At 36.5% G+C, this 12,469-nt stretch overlaps 1 protein-coding gene across 3 annotated transcripts in view; it reads left to right on the forward strand.

The window, feature by feature from the left end:
* The first annotated feature begins 498 nt into the window (after window positions 1–498).
* LOC149780218 (uncharacterized) overlaps window positions 499–12,469 on the forward strand; it is a 146,412-nt gene continuing 134,441 nt past the window's right edge. For all 3 annotated transcript variants that reach the window (XM_089936978.1, XM_089936980.1, XM_089936979.1), the window contains exons 1-2: window positions 499–576; window positions 9,162–9,288. In XM_089936978.1, coding sequence (XP_089793104.1) covers window positions 535–576; window positions 9,162–9,288 — 169 coding nt within the window. In that variant the 5' untranslated portion in view covers window positions 499–534. The remainder of the gene's footprint in view (window positions 577–9,161; window positions 9,289–12,469) is intronic.

Here is a 12,469-nt window from a genome sequence, read left to right on the forward strand (position 1 = left end):
AATACCTCTTTTGTATTAGCACTACTGAAAGAAGTACTTTCTCTCATGTTTGCACATTGAGAGCACCGGTGTCTGTTACATTTAAATGACGAAAAGTGTATTTTTTTTATTTTCTGTCTGTTTGGTTCTAATTAAAAAATCTTGCAAATTCATTGGTCTTCTATAAGCGAGAATTGGTTTAATTTTGTAAAGTGATTTTACGCTGGTTTTATTGGATAAATTTAGGAGACTATAATATTTATTAATTTTACGAAGTATATTAAGGAAATAAAGAATTATATTGATTATGAAAGGAATTACATCTCTCTTTATTTTACATTCTGCTGTGTTTAAAGCCTCATGTTGAGTAAGATTACTTTAAAACATTTCGTGTCTGAAGAAGCATAGATTAAATGCGAAACTAGTTGCACAGAATTTTCGGCGTTTGTGTTGTTTTTTTTTAATCACAATTTTAGTTTATGATGTGAAACTTCTGCACGTTGACTCTTTGATACTGGAGATACTTCTATTACAACAACAAAAGCAAAGTACAAGATGGCCGACGGAGGTGATGAAGCGCTGGATAGAGACGTAAAAGTAAGAATAACATTTGTTATGAGCTCTTTAATGCAGTGAAACTTGAAATTTTAACAGTTTATTTTAATTTAATTCTGTTAAAAACTTTATTATATATTGTTTGAATAGCTTTACTATCGAACTTAGGATTCAGAGCTAGAGCGGAATTTAAATTTGCGTAATTGAAACAAAAGTGAAGTAATCCATTGAAATATTGACACATAAATATGCACTTAGAAAGAGAAAAAAATATTTTTCTTAAAGTGAACAGAGGAATGTTCACCTCCCAAAAAGAAAAATGAATATAAAGCACATGTACTCACTAGCGTGGTCCGCCCAATTTCAGCGATTTGGAAGCATCACGGTTTATGATATCGCGACAAGTGCAAAGATACAATCATATACCTACTTTAAATAAACTAAAGCTCCATTAGTGTATCGAATACGAATCAATCTGACCACTCCAAGACAACTGCCTTAAAACAATCTATGTCACGATAGGAATTTTTGCACAATGTCGACCTTTTGCGTAGTTTCTCAGTGTAAGACGTCTACCTAGTATACAATGTAAGAAGTGTGATGTGACTTTGATTTTTAACGTAGATTTAAATTTTGTTCAGTCATATCGCTACGATATCTGCAGTGTAACAGTTTACAGTGATGTCTGGCACTGGGGCATTATGCTGCAGACATGTAGCATGATGTTCCACCCAGTCACATTATCCTGACACCAGTCCTAACACTAACCTCTTAATGCTGAGCATTAAAACTGAGGCAGCTATTAGTACCATTTTAAAAAAAAAAGCCTTTGGTATAACTATGCCGGGGATAAAACCCATGACCTCCTGCATCCAAGGCAGACGCTCTAACCACTAGGTCACCGGAGCAGTCACAGTGTAAGACATCGACCATGATATTTATATTTTGGGGGTCGATGTCTTACTGCCCAAATAATGGCGCTGCATAGCGTGTTCTGATATTGATTAATATCAGAATGATCATTCAAATTTTCAGGAATATCTCAAAACACTTGGCAGTCCATATCACTACTTTTCTAGAAATTAAATTGAAAGTCATATTTTAGTCAGACTTTACTTACTCTGATGTCTTTTTTCTAATAAATTCAAATTCTCACACTAGCAAATGGACATGTTTTCAAGTTTTGTTGGCCTACATATCAGTTGGCTGGAGTGTGATGGAAGCCGGGAATACAGATGTCGGTTAAAATGATGATAAGAATCTTGAATGAAATGAAGCTATTTAAACACGTTCATCAATCGTAATATATTTTTATTTTTTAAAGAAACATACTTAAACTTAATCTGATTTCAGCATTTCCAGCTTCCATTCTACACGAAGATTTGTTCTGCTCAAATTGAGCACTCATAATAGCTATTACCATTTTTTTGGTTTCATATGGCATTGCATTTAGGTTCTTACCCCACAGGGATGTTAGAGTAACTGTTACTGTTGAGAATTTATTTCTAGTTTGGGTAGAGAGTCAGTATCCCTATCCTTGCCAACTGTAGTCTGCTGACTCTTGTTGCTCTGTTTATTGTTTAATAACAGTAAAAAAATCTTCATATTTGACATTTTCTTTTATTGTGACTTGTGCTATTTTTATCTGTGAAAAGCAGGCCACACACCAGTATTTCCCATTATGTTTTGTGTTTTATTATCAAATGCATTTATTCTCAGCTTAGAAAAGGTGAGTTCTTGCTGTTATCATATTAGTGTAGACTTAGTCCACACAAATACATTTATATCTGCATACATTTACTTATATAGAAGTTTATGAATAAATCTTAACATCATTCTCATTTAGTAATGGCTAGACAGGGTATATACATGTACCACCTCACTTGCATATCTCTGGTAAGGTGAGGTCTGGGACCTCTGTGAACTTAATTGAAGGAGTTCCTTCCTTGTCTTCTGGGGAATTAAATTGGAATTTTCTTTCTCTGGGTCCCTCTGGTCTCGGTAAAAGATTACCATAGTAATCAGAGATTCATAGGGTTAGGGTGGCCTCTCTCAGGAGAGGCTTCAAACGGGTGGAGAGTAAGTCACACCCTCCCATTTGGGAGGAGCAGCACACTCCCCCTTCTGAGTGCAGAGAGGAGTAGCACTCTTTCAGTCTCTGGAGTCCATTGTTTGCAATGGATCTAGCCACCCGATTAGTGGATATCTCATGGGAAGGATCAGTCACCTGTCAAGTCATTTGACTGGTCACTGACCATTGGAGCCCCTTTCCATTCATGTAGCTGTTACCTTCAGGACCTTGGCAACATGATGGAGAGGTACCTGCCAAACCTACTGAAAAAAATTGGGAGAAGCCCGATTTTTGGACCTATTTCCCAAGTCCCCGATTTTTAAAATCCTCGAGACCCAAAAAATAATCCTTATTTTTTTAATACAAAAACATCATTTTCCGTTTTCCTTTTTATGTGTATGGTATGTTTCTTAGTACTTTACCATATCTGGCTTGATTTCTGGTTTTCATCCACCAGTACAAAGAGATTGTCTCACAGTGTGGTTCTCTTTATCCAACTCCATCAGTAAATCACAGCAACATAGTGGATAGGTTTCTCAGCAGGAAGCAAAAAAGAAAAAGGAAGTAACTGATGAATTTTCACCAGCCAAGAAAAAGAAATGGGATGGGCATAGAGAGTTTCATCTTTACCAAATCTACAATTTAGACGCAGAATTGAATGTGGAAAGAGCAGATTACCAGTGGGTTGCTCTCAGGAAAAAAATAGGATGGATCTGGTCAACTGTTGTTTTCAACCCTTGGGAGAGTAATGTTATCAGTACTTTCAATACTGCAATGCTGAGAGAGCATCTCATTGGTTAGAAAAAAAAACAGAAATAGCCAAAGAGCCAGCCTGTCAGCATCAACCCAGGAAGCTATTCTTGTTAGCAAATTTGTCACCCAAGGTCAAATAAATGATGAACGTTTGCAGAAACGCAAATCTGCAACATACAATGGACTAAAACAACAAAAGTAGACATCTTTATCATGATATATACACCTCACTCTTTTACTTCCTGATCTTTTACTCTGCCTCCTGATTTTTAATGGTGATTTTCCTGATTTTGATTTTTTCATTGTTGGCAGGTCTGGGTTTATGCTGAAAGCTGTGGACCTACATCTTCCTTTTATGACCTTTGTTCAAAAAAGAGGATGGGTGATGGGTCTTCTTCCCCAAAATACACAAGGAGAGCAGAGAGTCTTTCCCACCTCTAAGCCTTCATCTAGAGACAATCAGTTATCTCCACATCAAGGGTTATGGATTCAAGTCCATCTTACTAAGTTTCCCCTGCAGCAGAGAGACATTGGGTTGCAAATCCTGTCTCCCAGGAGCAAGGCAGGATGATTACATCCTTTTTGGTTTGCTCAAGTTTGATACTGGAAAGACATGCCCTTCGTCTGTCCCCTGCATCCTCCCATCCATAGGTAAAGGCAACAGAGGAGGATGAGATCTTGTCTTTTGACAATTCTGTTAAAAGGGTTGTCTGTCTTTTGTATTCTGTGTTCAAAGCCTTCAAACTCTAGTGACACTGGAATTCTTCCCAGCTTGGATAGGTTTCTTGGGTCCAGCTCTCAGCCAGATCTCCTGTTGCTCCTCTCTGTTATGCTTGTGGTGATTTCCCAGAGGTTTAATTAGGACTAGGACTTTGGTCAACCACCTAATGGGATATCTGTCAGAATAAAAAGAGAGAAGCCCCACCCCACATTGAGACCCTTGGTCCTGCTTCAAGCTCTATGGTTCATGTTGTTTCTGACCAATTAATCCTCCCATTTTGGAAGCCAAAGCAACTCGGGTGAGTATTTCTATGGGGACCTCAGCCTTCATCCAGTTTAAACACTGGAATCTCTAGGCTAAAAGGCTAGGTCACTAGTAACCTTAGCCGTGGATGCTGACCACTTCTCACCAGCATCATTCTGCCTGTGATGGTGTTGTCTCTTTAGCCAGTTGCCCTTTGTCATCTGTTTTTGAAGCAAATGCAAGAACATTTTGACATGTATTATCCTTGTCTATGCCTTGTCAGTGGAGCTTCTACACCTCAGCAGAGATGTTACTCTGGACACATCCAAGGTCTTGCTAGAGCACAGTAAGAATCTTCTGAGGGCTGCTTAAATGGAAGCAGAGACTATTGTTGGTGGACTAATCCCATCCTTGGCTTCTCAGTATCTCAGTGATCATCAACACTGGTCCTTTACATCCGCTTCTGGCCCATTGAACAAGCCAAGAAGTGAAATCATGCTGACTTACCACGGGGTCTGTTGGCAAAGTTCTTTAAAGCATGCATACCAGTCATAGCAAGAACCCTATTGTAGCAGGACAAGGGTAGGTCTAAAACACTAGGGACTCAGCTTCTTCTCTATCAGGGTACTATTCATCTGTTATATCCAGTAGATACTAGACTAAACCTCATCTCAGAGTCTTGGTCTCGTATAATGGTCAATGGATGGGTCCTTTCTATGATAAAGGTAGATACCGGCTTTGGTGTAGAGATATTCATTCTTTTGTTAGGTCCCTGATGTTCTTCCAGCAATTTAATCTGGTGCAATTAAAGGAAGATTTATACTCACTCAGAGGGTGCATTAGAGAGATTGTTCGGCCCATTTAAAATCACTAGGATCCCATTCCTCTTTTTTCAATGATGGGTTAATCCACAATGGCCAGCAAGAATCCTTCAGTCTAGATTTGTTTTACTGTTGGTCCATTGTGAAGTGGTTGGGCCTCCTCCAAGCCTAGCGATATTGGAGCTTTCTCTGTCTCTAGATTTTGTCTATGTGGAGATTAATTTCCTCACAAACAGGATTAGTTTGTGTTCCTTTGGACAGAGTATTGAAGATCATGTCCCTGTTGGAGGCACTGAGACCAAGTACGATGTTGTAGGCTTGTCCTTTTCTTTCTCTCTTTGGTACCTTTTACTCTGCAATGGATGTGGTTCCCCTAAGCCGACTGTACTTGTTCCCTCTCCATTTTCTCCTTTTGATGAACTGGAAACTGCACAGAGACCATCCGAATGTTCAGATTTCACTAGGTGTAGATTTCTACCGTCTGTTTTGGTGCATAAATTGGAGAATGATTTCTTTCCAGAGTCACAATGCATGCCTTCGAACTCCACTACTATCAGTTTGCAGATATGTAAGATTTTGGGTGTGGTGCTCATCTGAACCTTAAAGGACTGATTCTTCAGGGTTTGTGTTCTGATGAGAGTTGATCCTCCATATCATCCTTAGCCCTTCAACAGTGCTTCATTAAATAAAAGTTTGCTGCATGTTCCTCTAATGACACATCGGTTGTAGCATACCTCAGAAGACAAGAGGCACACATAAGAGATTATCCTCCAAGCTAGCCACAGTCCTCATAAAAGATTTTGGGGGACAATCTGATCATAGTCCTTGCAGATTGGTCTATATACATGTACCAGTCATTGTCAGATTCCTTGTTCCAACTTTGATGGACATATTTGAAGGCTAAAGAACAAGCTCCCATCTTTGGTTTGCCCGGTTGCCATCTAGAGGATTTGGGCAGTGGACACATTCAGCCTGAAGTAGGATATGTCTTCTTGTCCTCAAGATCTTCCCTCTGGTTCTTCAAAGTAAGAAACTTTTTTCCTTAGTTCATTTTGTTAGCTACCTTTGTGGCTTTAATGATCATGGTTTAATGATCTCATCCTGCTGGTGCACCATTACCCCAGAGGAGGGATCTCCAGTCATGGCACAGGTTTTCTTTCTTGCACAACAGCCCTCAAAATCTCCACATTTTAACCTTTGGCTCATCTCAGATGATCTCAAGACTCCATGTTCATTATTCGGTCCAGGAGACGATGCGTGACAGGTCTATGATATCAAGTGGAGATTCTTTGGGTGGGTGGGTGATCCAGTAGGAAATATGAAGATCTTAGCGCTCTTTCTATGAGTGCAGGAGCTGATTTTCTTCTCTTCCCGTTGGAAGAGAAACAATATCTGCTCACTAATGCTTGATTTAATCTATATTGCATCTTGTTGTCTTTTACTAAAAATAACTATGAACAGTTGGGTGAAGCTTCCTTCAAGAATTTTACCCTCAAGCCTGTTTTTCTTGCTCCACGTGAGCGAACTTCATGGCCTATTCATTCAGCCAGCCTGTATGACATTCAGTGGAATTATGAGTTAGATTCTCTCCTTTACCAACCATTGGTTGGTCCAGTTTGCCCCAGTCTTTGTTGTATTTGTATTGGGGATGATCCAGTTAAAATATTATGTTAAGTTAAAGCTTTATGCCTTTATTTGGCAGCTTCTAAAAGGAGAAGAAAGGGTCTTTGCTCCCGCTTAAGGGTTTGACTGATATTTCAGCTTCCATCATTCAAGGTGGAATGCATTTCCTGTCAGGAAAGCTTATTAAGCCCTTCTTCATAGGGACCTTTCATTCATGAAATTAAGCTCATGAGGTTTGAGCGATTCCCAGGGTCCATAGGGGACCTTGAAAACCATGAAAAATGCATTTGTCTATCAAGGCTTTAAAAACACCATGAAAATTCAAAAAAAATTCTGGATACCTTGAAAAGCCTTGATTTTATTGAAACCTAAAGGAATTAATAAATAGTTTCATTTTGTAGATTTAAATATTTAAAAAAAGACAGAAATATCCACAACTGGCCACTTCACAGTCGTACATTTTGAACTCCTGGATGTAGCTGTGGTTTGAAATTGAATCATTGGTAAGCTTCGAAATAGCTGCCTGTCGATTCCAACTTCAGTGGCTAGACAAGGAAAAATATAAAGTTTGGATTATGAGATCTTTTGCAGATAGCTTTGCAAAATGCAAATTATGCCAGATGGCTATTGGTTTGCATGCAGCAGGAGAGAGTGCTCTATGGTCACGTGCAGCCATGTGTAAGTCCTATGTTAGAATGGGTCATGGGGTAATCTAAGGTATTTTTGTCACTCTGTATGAATTGTTCCTTAAGATTAGTGGTTTTTTTCCACAACATCAAGCTTGTGTCGAGCACCTGTGATGCAGCTGGAGAAAAAAATAGTTCTCGTAAATTACTTAATTGTGACTAATACAGCAAATCAAGAAGAAGCCTTAAGCATGAAATTGTTTTTGACAAAAGAGGTGTCTGCGAACATGGAGCTTCAAGTTTTAAAAAAGACTGTATGTAGTCATAGTTATGAAATTTGTTTGTTCTGGATCTTTTTTTTTTTTTTGATTGAGTGGAAATAGGACAGACAATAATTGCAATGCACAAGATAAATGTAAAAATATAGAATACAGCTAAGCTGAGAGAAATATTAATATATCTAACATGAAATAGTTTAAAATATCATTATGTAGTTTTTAAATAAGTGATAATATAAAAAAACATTTTTGTTACATTTTTGTTTTATGGGGGTGAGTTGGGGTATAAATAATGATGCCTCAGCCCAGAAGCCCACATTAATTTAGATTTTTTCCCATCAATTTAATATTCATAGGTGGGTTTCAGACAGGTTTACAGCAGGGTTTTACTTTTAAAAGTAATTTGTTATTCGGATCTCATTTTCATAGTTGGAATTATTGAATGGGGGTCCTGTACAGTCTTCCCATGACAGGCTAATGTTGAAAGGGATTTTTCTATCATTAAAGAGTGTGAAGATGTAAATATGAAGGAAAGGACTGGTTACAAGTAGAGTGAGGATTGACAGTGTAAGAAAGGACTGGTTGCAAGGAGAGTGAGTATTGACAGTGTAAGAAAGGACTGGTTGCAAGGAGAGTGAGTATTGACAGTGTAAGAAAGGACTGGTTGCAAGGAGAGTGAGTATTGACAGTGTAAGAAAGGACTGGTTGCAAGGAGAGTGAGTATTGACAGTGTAAGAAAGGACTGGTTGCAAGGAGAGTGAGTATTGACAGTGTAAGAAAGGACTGGTTGCAAGGAGAGTGAGTATTGACAGTGTAAGAAAGGACTGGTTGCAAGGAGAGTGAGTATTGACAGTGTAAGAAATGTTGGTGGAATTTGTCAAATTTATATAACACCAAAGCAAAAGTATATTTTCCTTGGGATCCAATTGGTCTTCTGTTCTACAGGTCAGTTATGGGATAAACAGTTTTTCACTGAACTGTCAAATTCAGCTATAAAATGGTGACAGGTTTGCTATTACTGATATTGAGACACATTTTTGCATGTGTGGGAGGGAGTAAACTAATTTTAATGATATAATACTTACCTGTTTCTATTGCCTGATTTTCATTCTCCCACCCTACACTGATTTCCTGCTAGTTATGGCTGCAGCCTAAGAAGAATGAAAGAGTGCATAGGCAAGGTGTCTTTGTGTTGGACCAGGGATGATTTCGTGTTCTAGAATCTTCTAGTTCATCTTAATGGGAGGACAAATTCTTGTAATGCAGTTGGGGTATTTTCCACCTACATAATTGTAACATGTAAGTATTATGTTATTAAGATTAGTTTTTACCTCTCCATCAACATTTGTCAGTTAAAGAAATATACCCTGGCACTAAATTCAGTTAGATTCAGACTCTTTCCGTAGGAAATTGCAATTTCTCGATGACAGCATTAATTGTGAAAATTTCTCTTACCCGTATTCCAGTTTAACCAAGGTATCTGCCTTTCAGGATTTTGAGTTCCGACAGCTATGCAGAGTGAGGATTCACAGTTCTCCCAGCTCACTGCCTACCAAAAGATCTCAGCTTGTGGCCGTTTCCTCCAGATTTGGCCTGACATTTGTAGCAGTTCATAATGGTAAATGGATGTTTACCTTCAGATGTCATATGATTTGCATCTCTCTCTTTTATTTTTATTTTTTTTAAATTAATTTATTTCCCTAAAACAAACAAGGTAAAAATGAGAAAAAGATAATATGGTTTTAAGTATCAAATCCAAAAATAATCCAAGAATTAATAAATAGAATTCATAGTAATAAAATATTCGAATGAGTTTGGTTCTCGACGAAATCCAGAATGGAAGGCGATGTGTGCTGTAGTCAGTATAGTACTGATATGTCAATAGTTCTTTGATAATCACAAAAAATAATGTTCCATTGTTTGAATTCTGTAAATTTCGATAACTGTCTTTGTGCAAGAATTAATTTAGAGCACAAGTCTTTCCAGTGAGAAATAATCTCTTAGGATCCAAATAATTTGAAGAAAAATTAAAAATTAAACTCAAACTGGTCACAACAAAAAAGACACCTGAACTTCTCCAGGGTTAAGGCAAGACTAAAATTATTTCTCGATAAACCAATATTAAATCTGGCTACTGCTTAAAACAGATGCGCGGATGAGGGTAAACCTTCCTGTAAAACCAGAGTTTCGTAATATGTCACGTACTTCAAATAAGGCCTCAATATCAACCTATGAATCTACTCTAAGAAAGAATAAAAAGTTTTTAAAAAAGTTGTTTACTTCAACTCATGAATCAAAGTCAGCATAAGTTCAAAGTTCTATTATTAGTGTTTACGAAAAACTGAACTGAATTTTTGGAAAATATCCAATCAAGTAAATAAATTTACATTACAATAGCATGTAATAGAATAACAAATTTAAAACTAACAATTAAATCAAATATATATATATATATATATATATATATATATATATATATATATATATATATATATATATATATATAGAAAGAGAGAGAGAATTATAAATTTATACATATACACAAGACAGAACAGAAAGTACTATCCACAGGGTTCTATTGAACAATGCTTGATAGGCAGAATGAATATTTAATACAAATAATACTATCATACAGTTTAGAGAATTTTTTTATTTATTTGTACTCTACAAAGATTCAAACCCAGATCCACGGGTAAATGGCAGCCATCACCTCGCCTGCACAAATGAGCCCATGTTCCCTCACATCTAAGCACACATCACCCAAAACAATGGTAATGATCAGTGTTATATGCACTCGTGTTTAACAGACACTGTCATGACGACCTGATAATTAATTTGTTTTTGTTTTTATTTTATTTACATTTTTTTTTATATTAACCCTGTACTAGGTTGACCACTGGGTCGGGGAACCATCCCAAGGTCACCTTACAATTAAACATTTCTGGCTATCAGATATCTAGGGATAATAAATATAATCTATAGAAAAAGAAAATACACACACACACACGCATGCACACATGCATATGGCACACAATCTAGGTGACATGGACTTTGTGATATTACAGCATTTTGTTCTTGTGTACCATCAAGTCAGATACATGTTACATGTTCATTATTGAGGTCCATTTTTGAAGAAATTGGTCCTTTTTTTTTAATTTACCTTAGCAGTGTATTGCATTGCAACTATTTGCTTAAAATCATAAAAAGAAGGATCTTATTTTCATATTGAATCTGCAAATATAAATATAATATTTTGCCAAAATAAGCAGGAAATTACACAAACTGTTCAGTTGTTCACTTTCTAACAATGTTTCTTTCTTGGACAAATGTACAGTATTTGGGCAAAAAGGTGCGAAAACTTCAAAAAAATTGTACCAAAACTGAAGTAATATTGCAATCATAAAGAGATGCTCAATACTTTCATTTTCACTCTTACAGAAAGTACATTTGTTGTCATCTAATATGTTAATTCTTTTCAGAAAATCATTAGTAGCGATTATTCTGTGGATTAATTTAAAGTTAAAATAGATCAACTTGGTATCCTTGGTACAGCATTTTGCCCGGCTATAAATCTCAGACCACTCCTCACTACTTACATTTTTATTAAATACTCGCATCCAAGTTTCTTGCTTCACAAAAAGATCTTTGTAAACAAACTTGAGTGAATCTTGTTTTTGCAAGTTCATTATTTTATCCTCCTGCTTATCAAAATTATTATATACTAAATGTTATTTTATGGCGTCTTTCCAGGTTTTTGGAATTTTGGATATTAAGGAGAAATATTTCAGAAATCATCGCTTCTAGTTTTTTGTTTTATTATTTCAAAAGGTATTAAATTACCATGATCATCTACTAGATCATTCACACTTTCAAAACCAGCTTCTGTCCAGGATTTTTATTGATAGAACATTTTTTTTGGGGGGGGGGGACAAAATTTAAAATACTAATGAATAGATACTCGTTAGGACTTTGCGGTTCCTCTTTCCAATTAGATACTGCCAAAATTACATCTCCCCAAAAACTGTTTTTAATGAAGTTACTAAATTCTTCTAATTTCCTTCTCCCTAAAATCCAAATATCCTTTTTTATTTCTGAGTATAGTTGTATTGACTAAGTTCTGCCACATTCCATTTTCTTTTTCCAGCAATCTTTTAACCCATCTTATCTTAATATACCTAATGAATGAAAATATGTGGATCATATTTAGTCCTCCCTCATTTTCAGGGGAAACTTGTATCTTGTATTTTATTCTCTCTACTTTTAGACCTCTTACAAACTTAAGTACTGTGAGATTTAGTTCTGCTTCAACTTTTGCTGATGGGTTTGGAAGTGCTGAAAAAAGATTTATGATTATGGGCAGAACAAGAGTCTTTACAACAGTTACTTTACCAACTATTGACAGATGTCTTTGACTCCAGCATGCCAGTATTCGTTTTGCCTTTGTTAGTTTCTTCATATAATTAATTTCCACCATTTGTTGTAAATCTGGAGACAATTCTATGCGAAGGAGTGTAAAGTTAGAAGAGGACCAAATTAGGCCCATTTTGGGACATATTCTTTCATTAGAAAATTTCCAGTTTCCAATCCAAATAGCTTTTGTTTTTGTAATGTTTCATTTAAATCCAGATAATAGAAAAAAAATGCCTTGCAAGATATTCATAGTTGCTTCAAGAGAAATTTGAGATCCATCGAGAAGAATCAAAGCATCATCAGCATACTGACCCAATTTATATTCACTGGCATCATGGATTAGTCCCCCGTACATCCACATTTGCTTTAAAGTTACAGCTGAAATCTCA

This window comes from Sinohyriopsis cumingii, chromosome 16, assembly GCF_028554795.1.
Source record: "Sinohyriopsis cumingii isolate HCF-2022 chromosome 16, ASM2855479v2, whole genome shotgun sequence".
Taxonomy (NCBI): Eukaryota; Metazoa; Mollusca; class Bivalvia; order Unionida; family Unionidae; genus Sinohyriopsis; species Sinohyriopsis cumingii.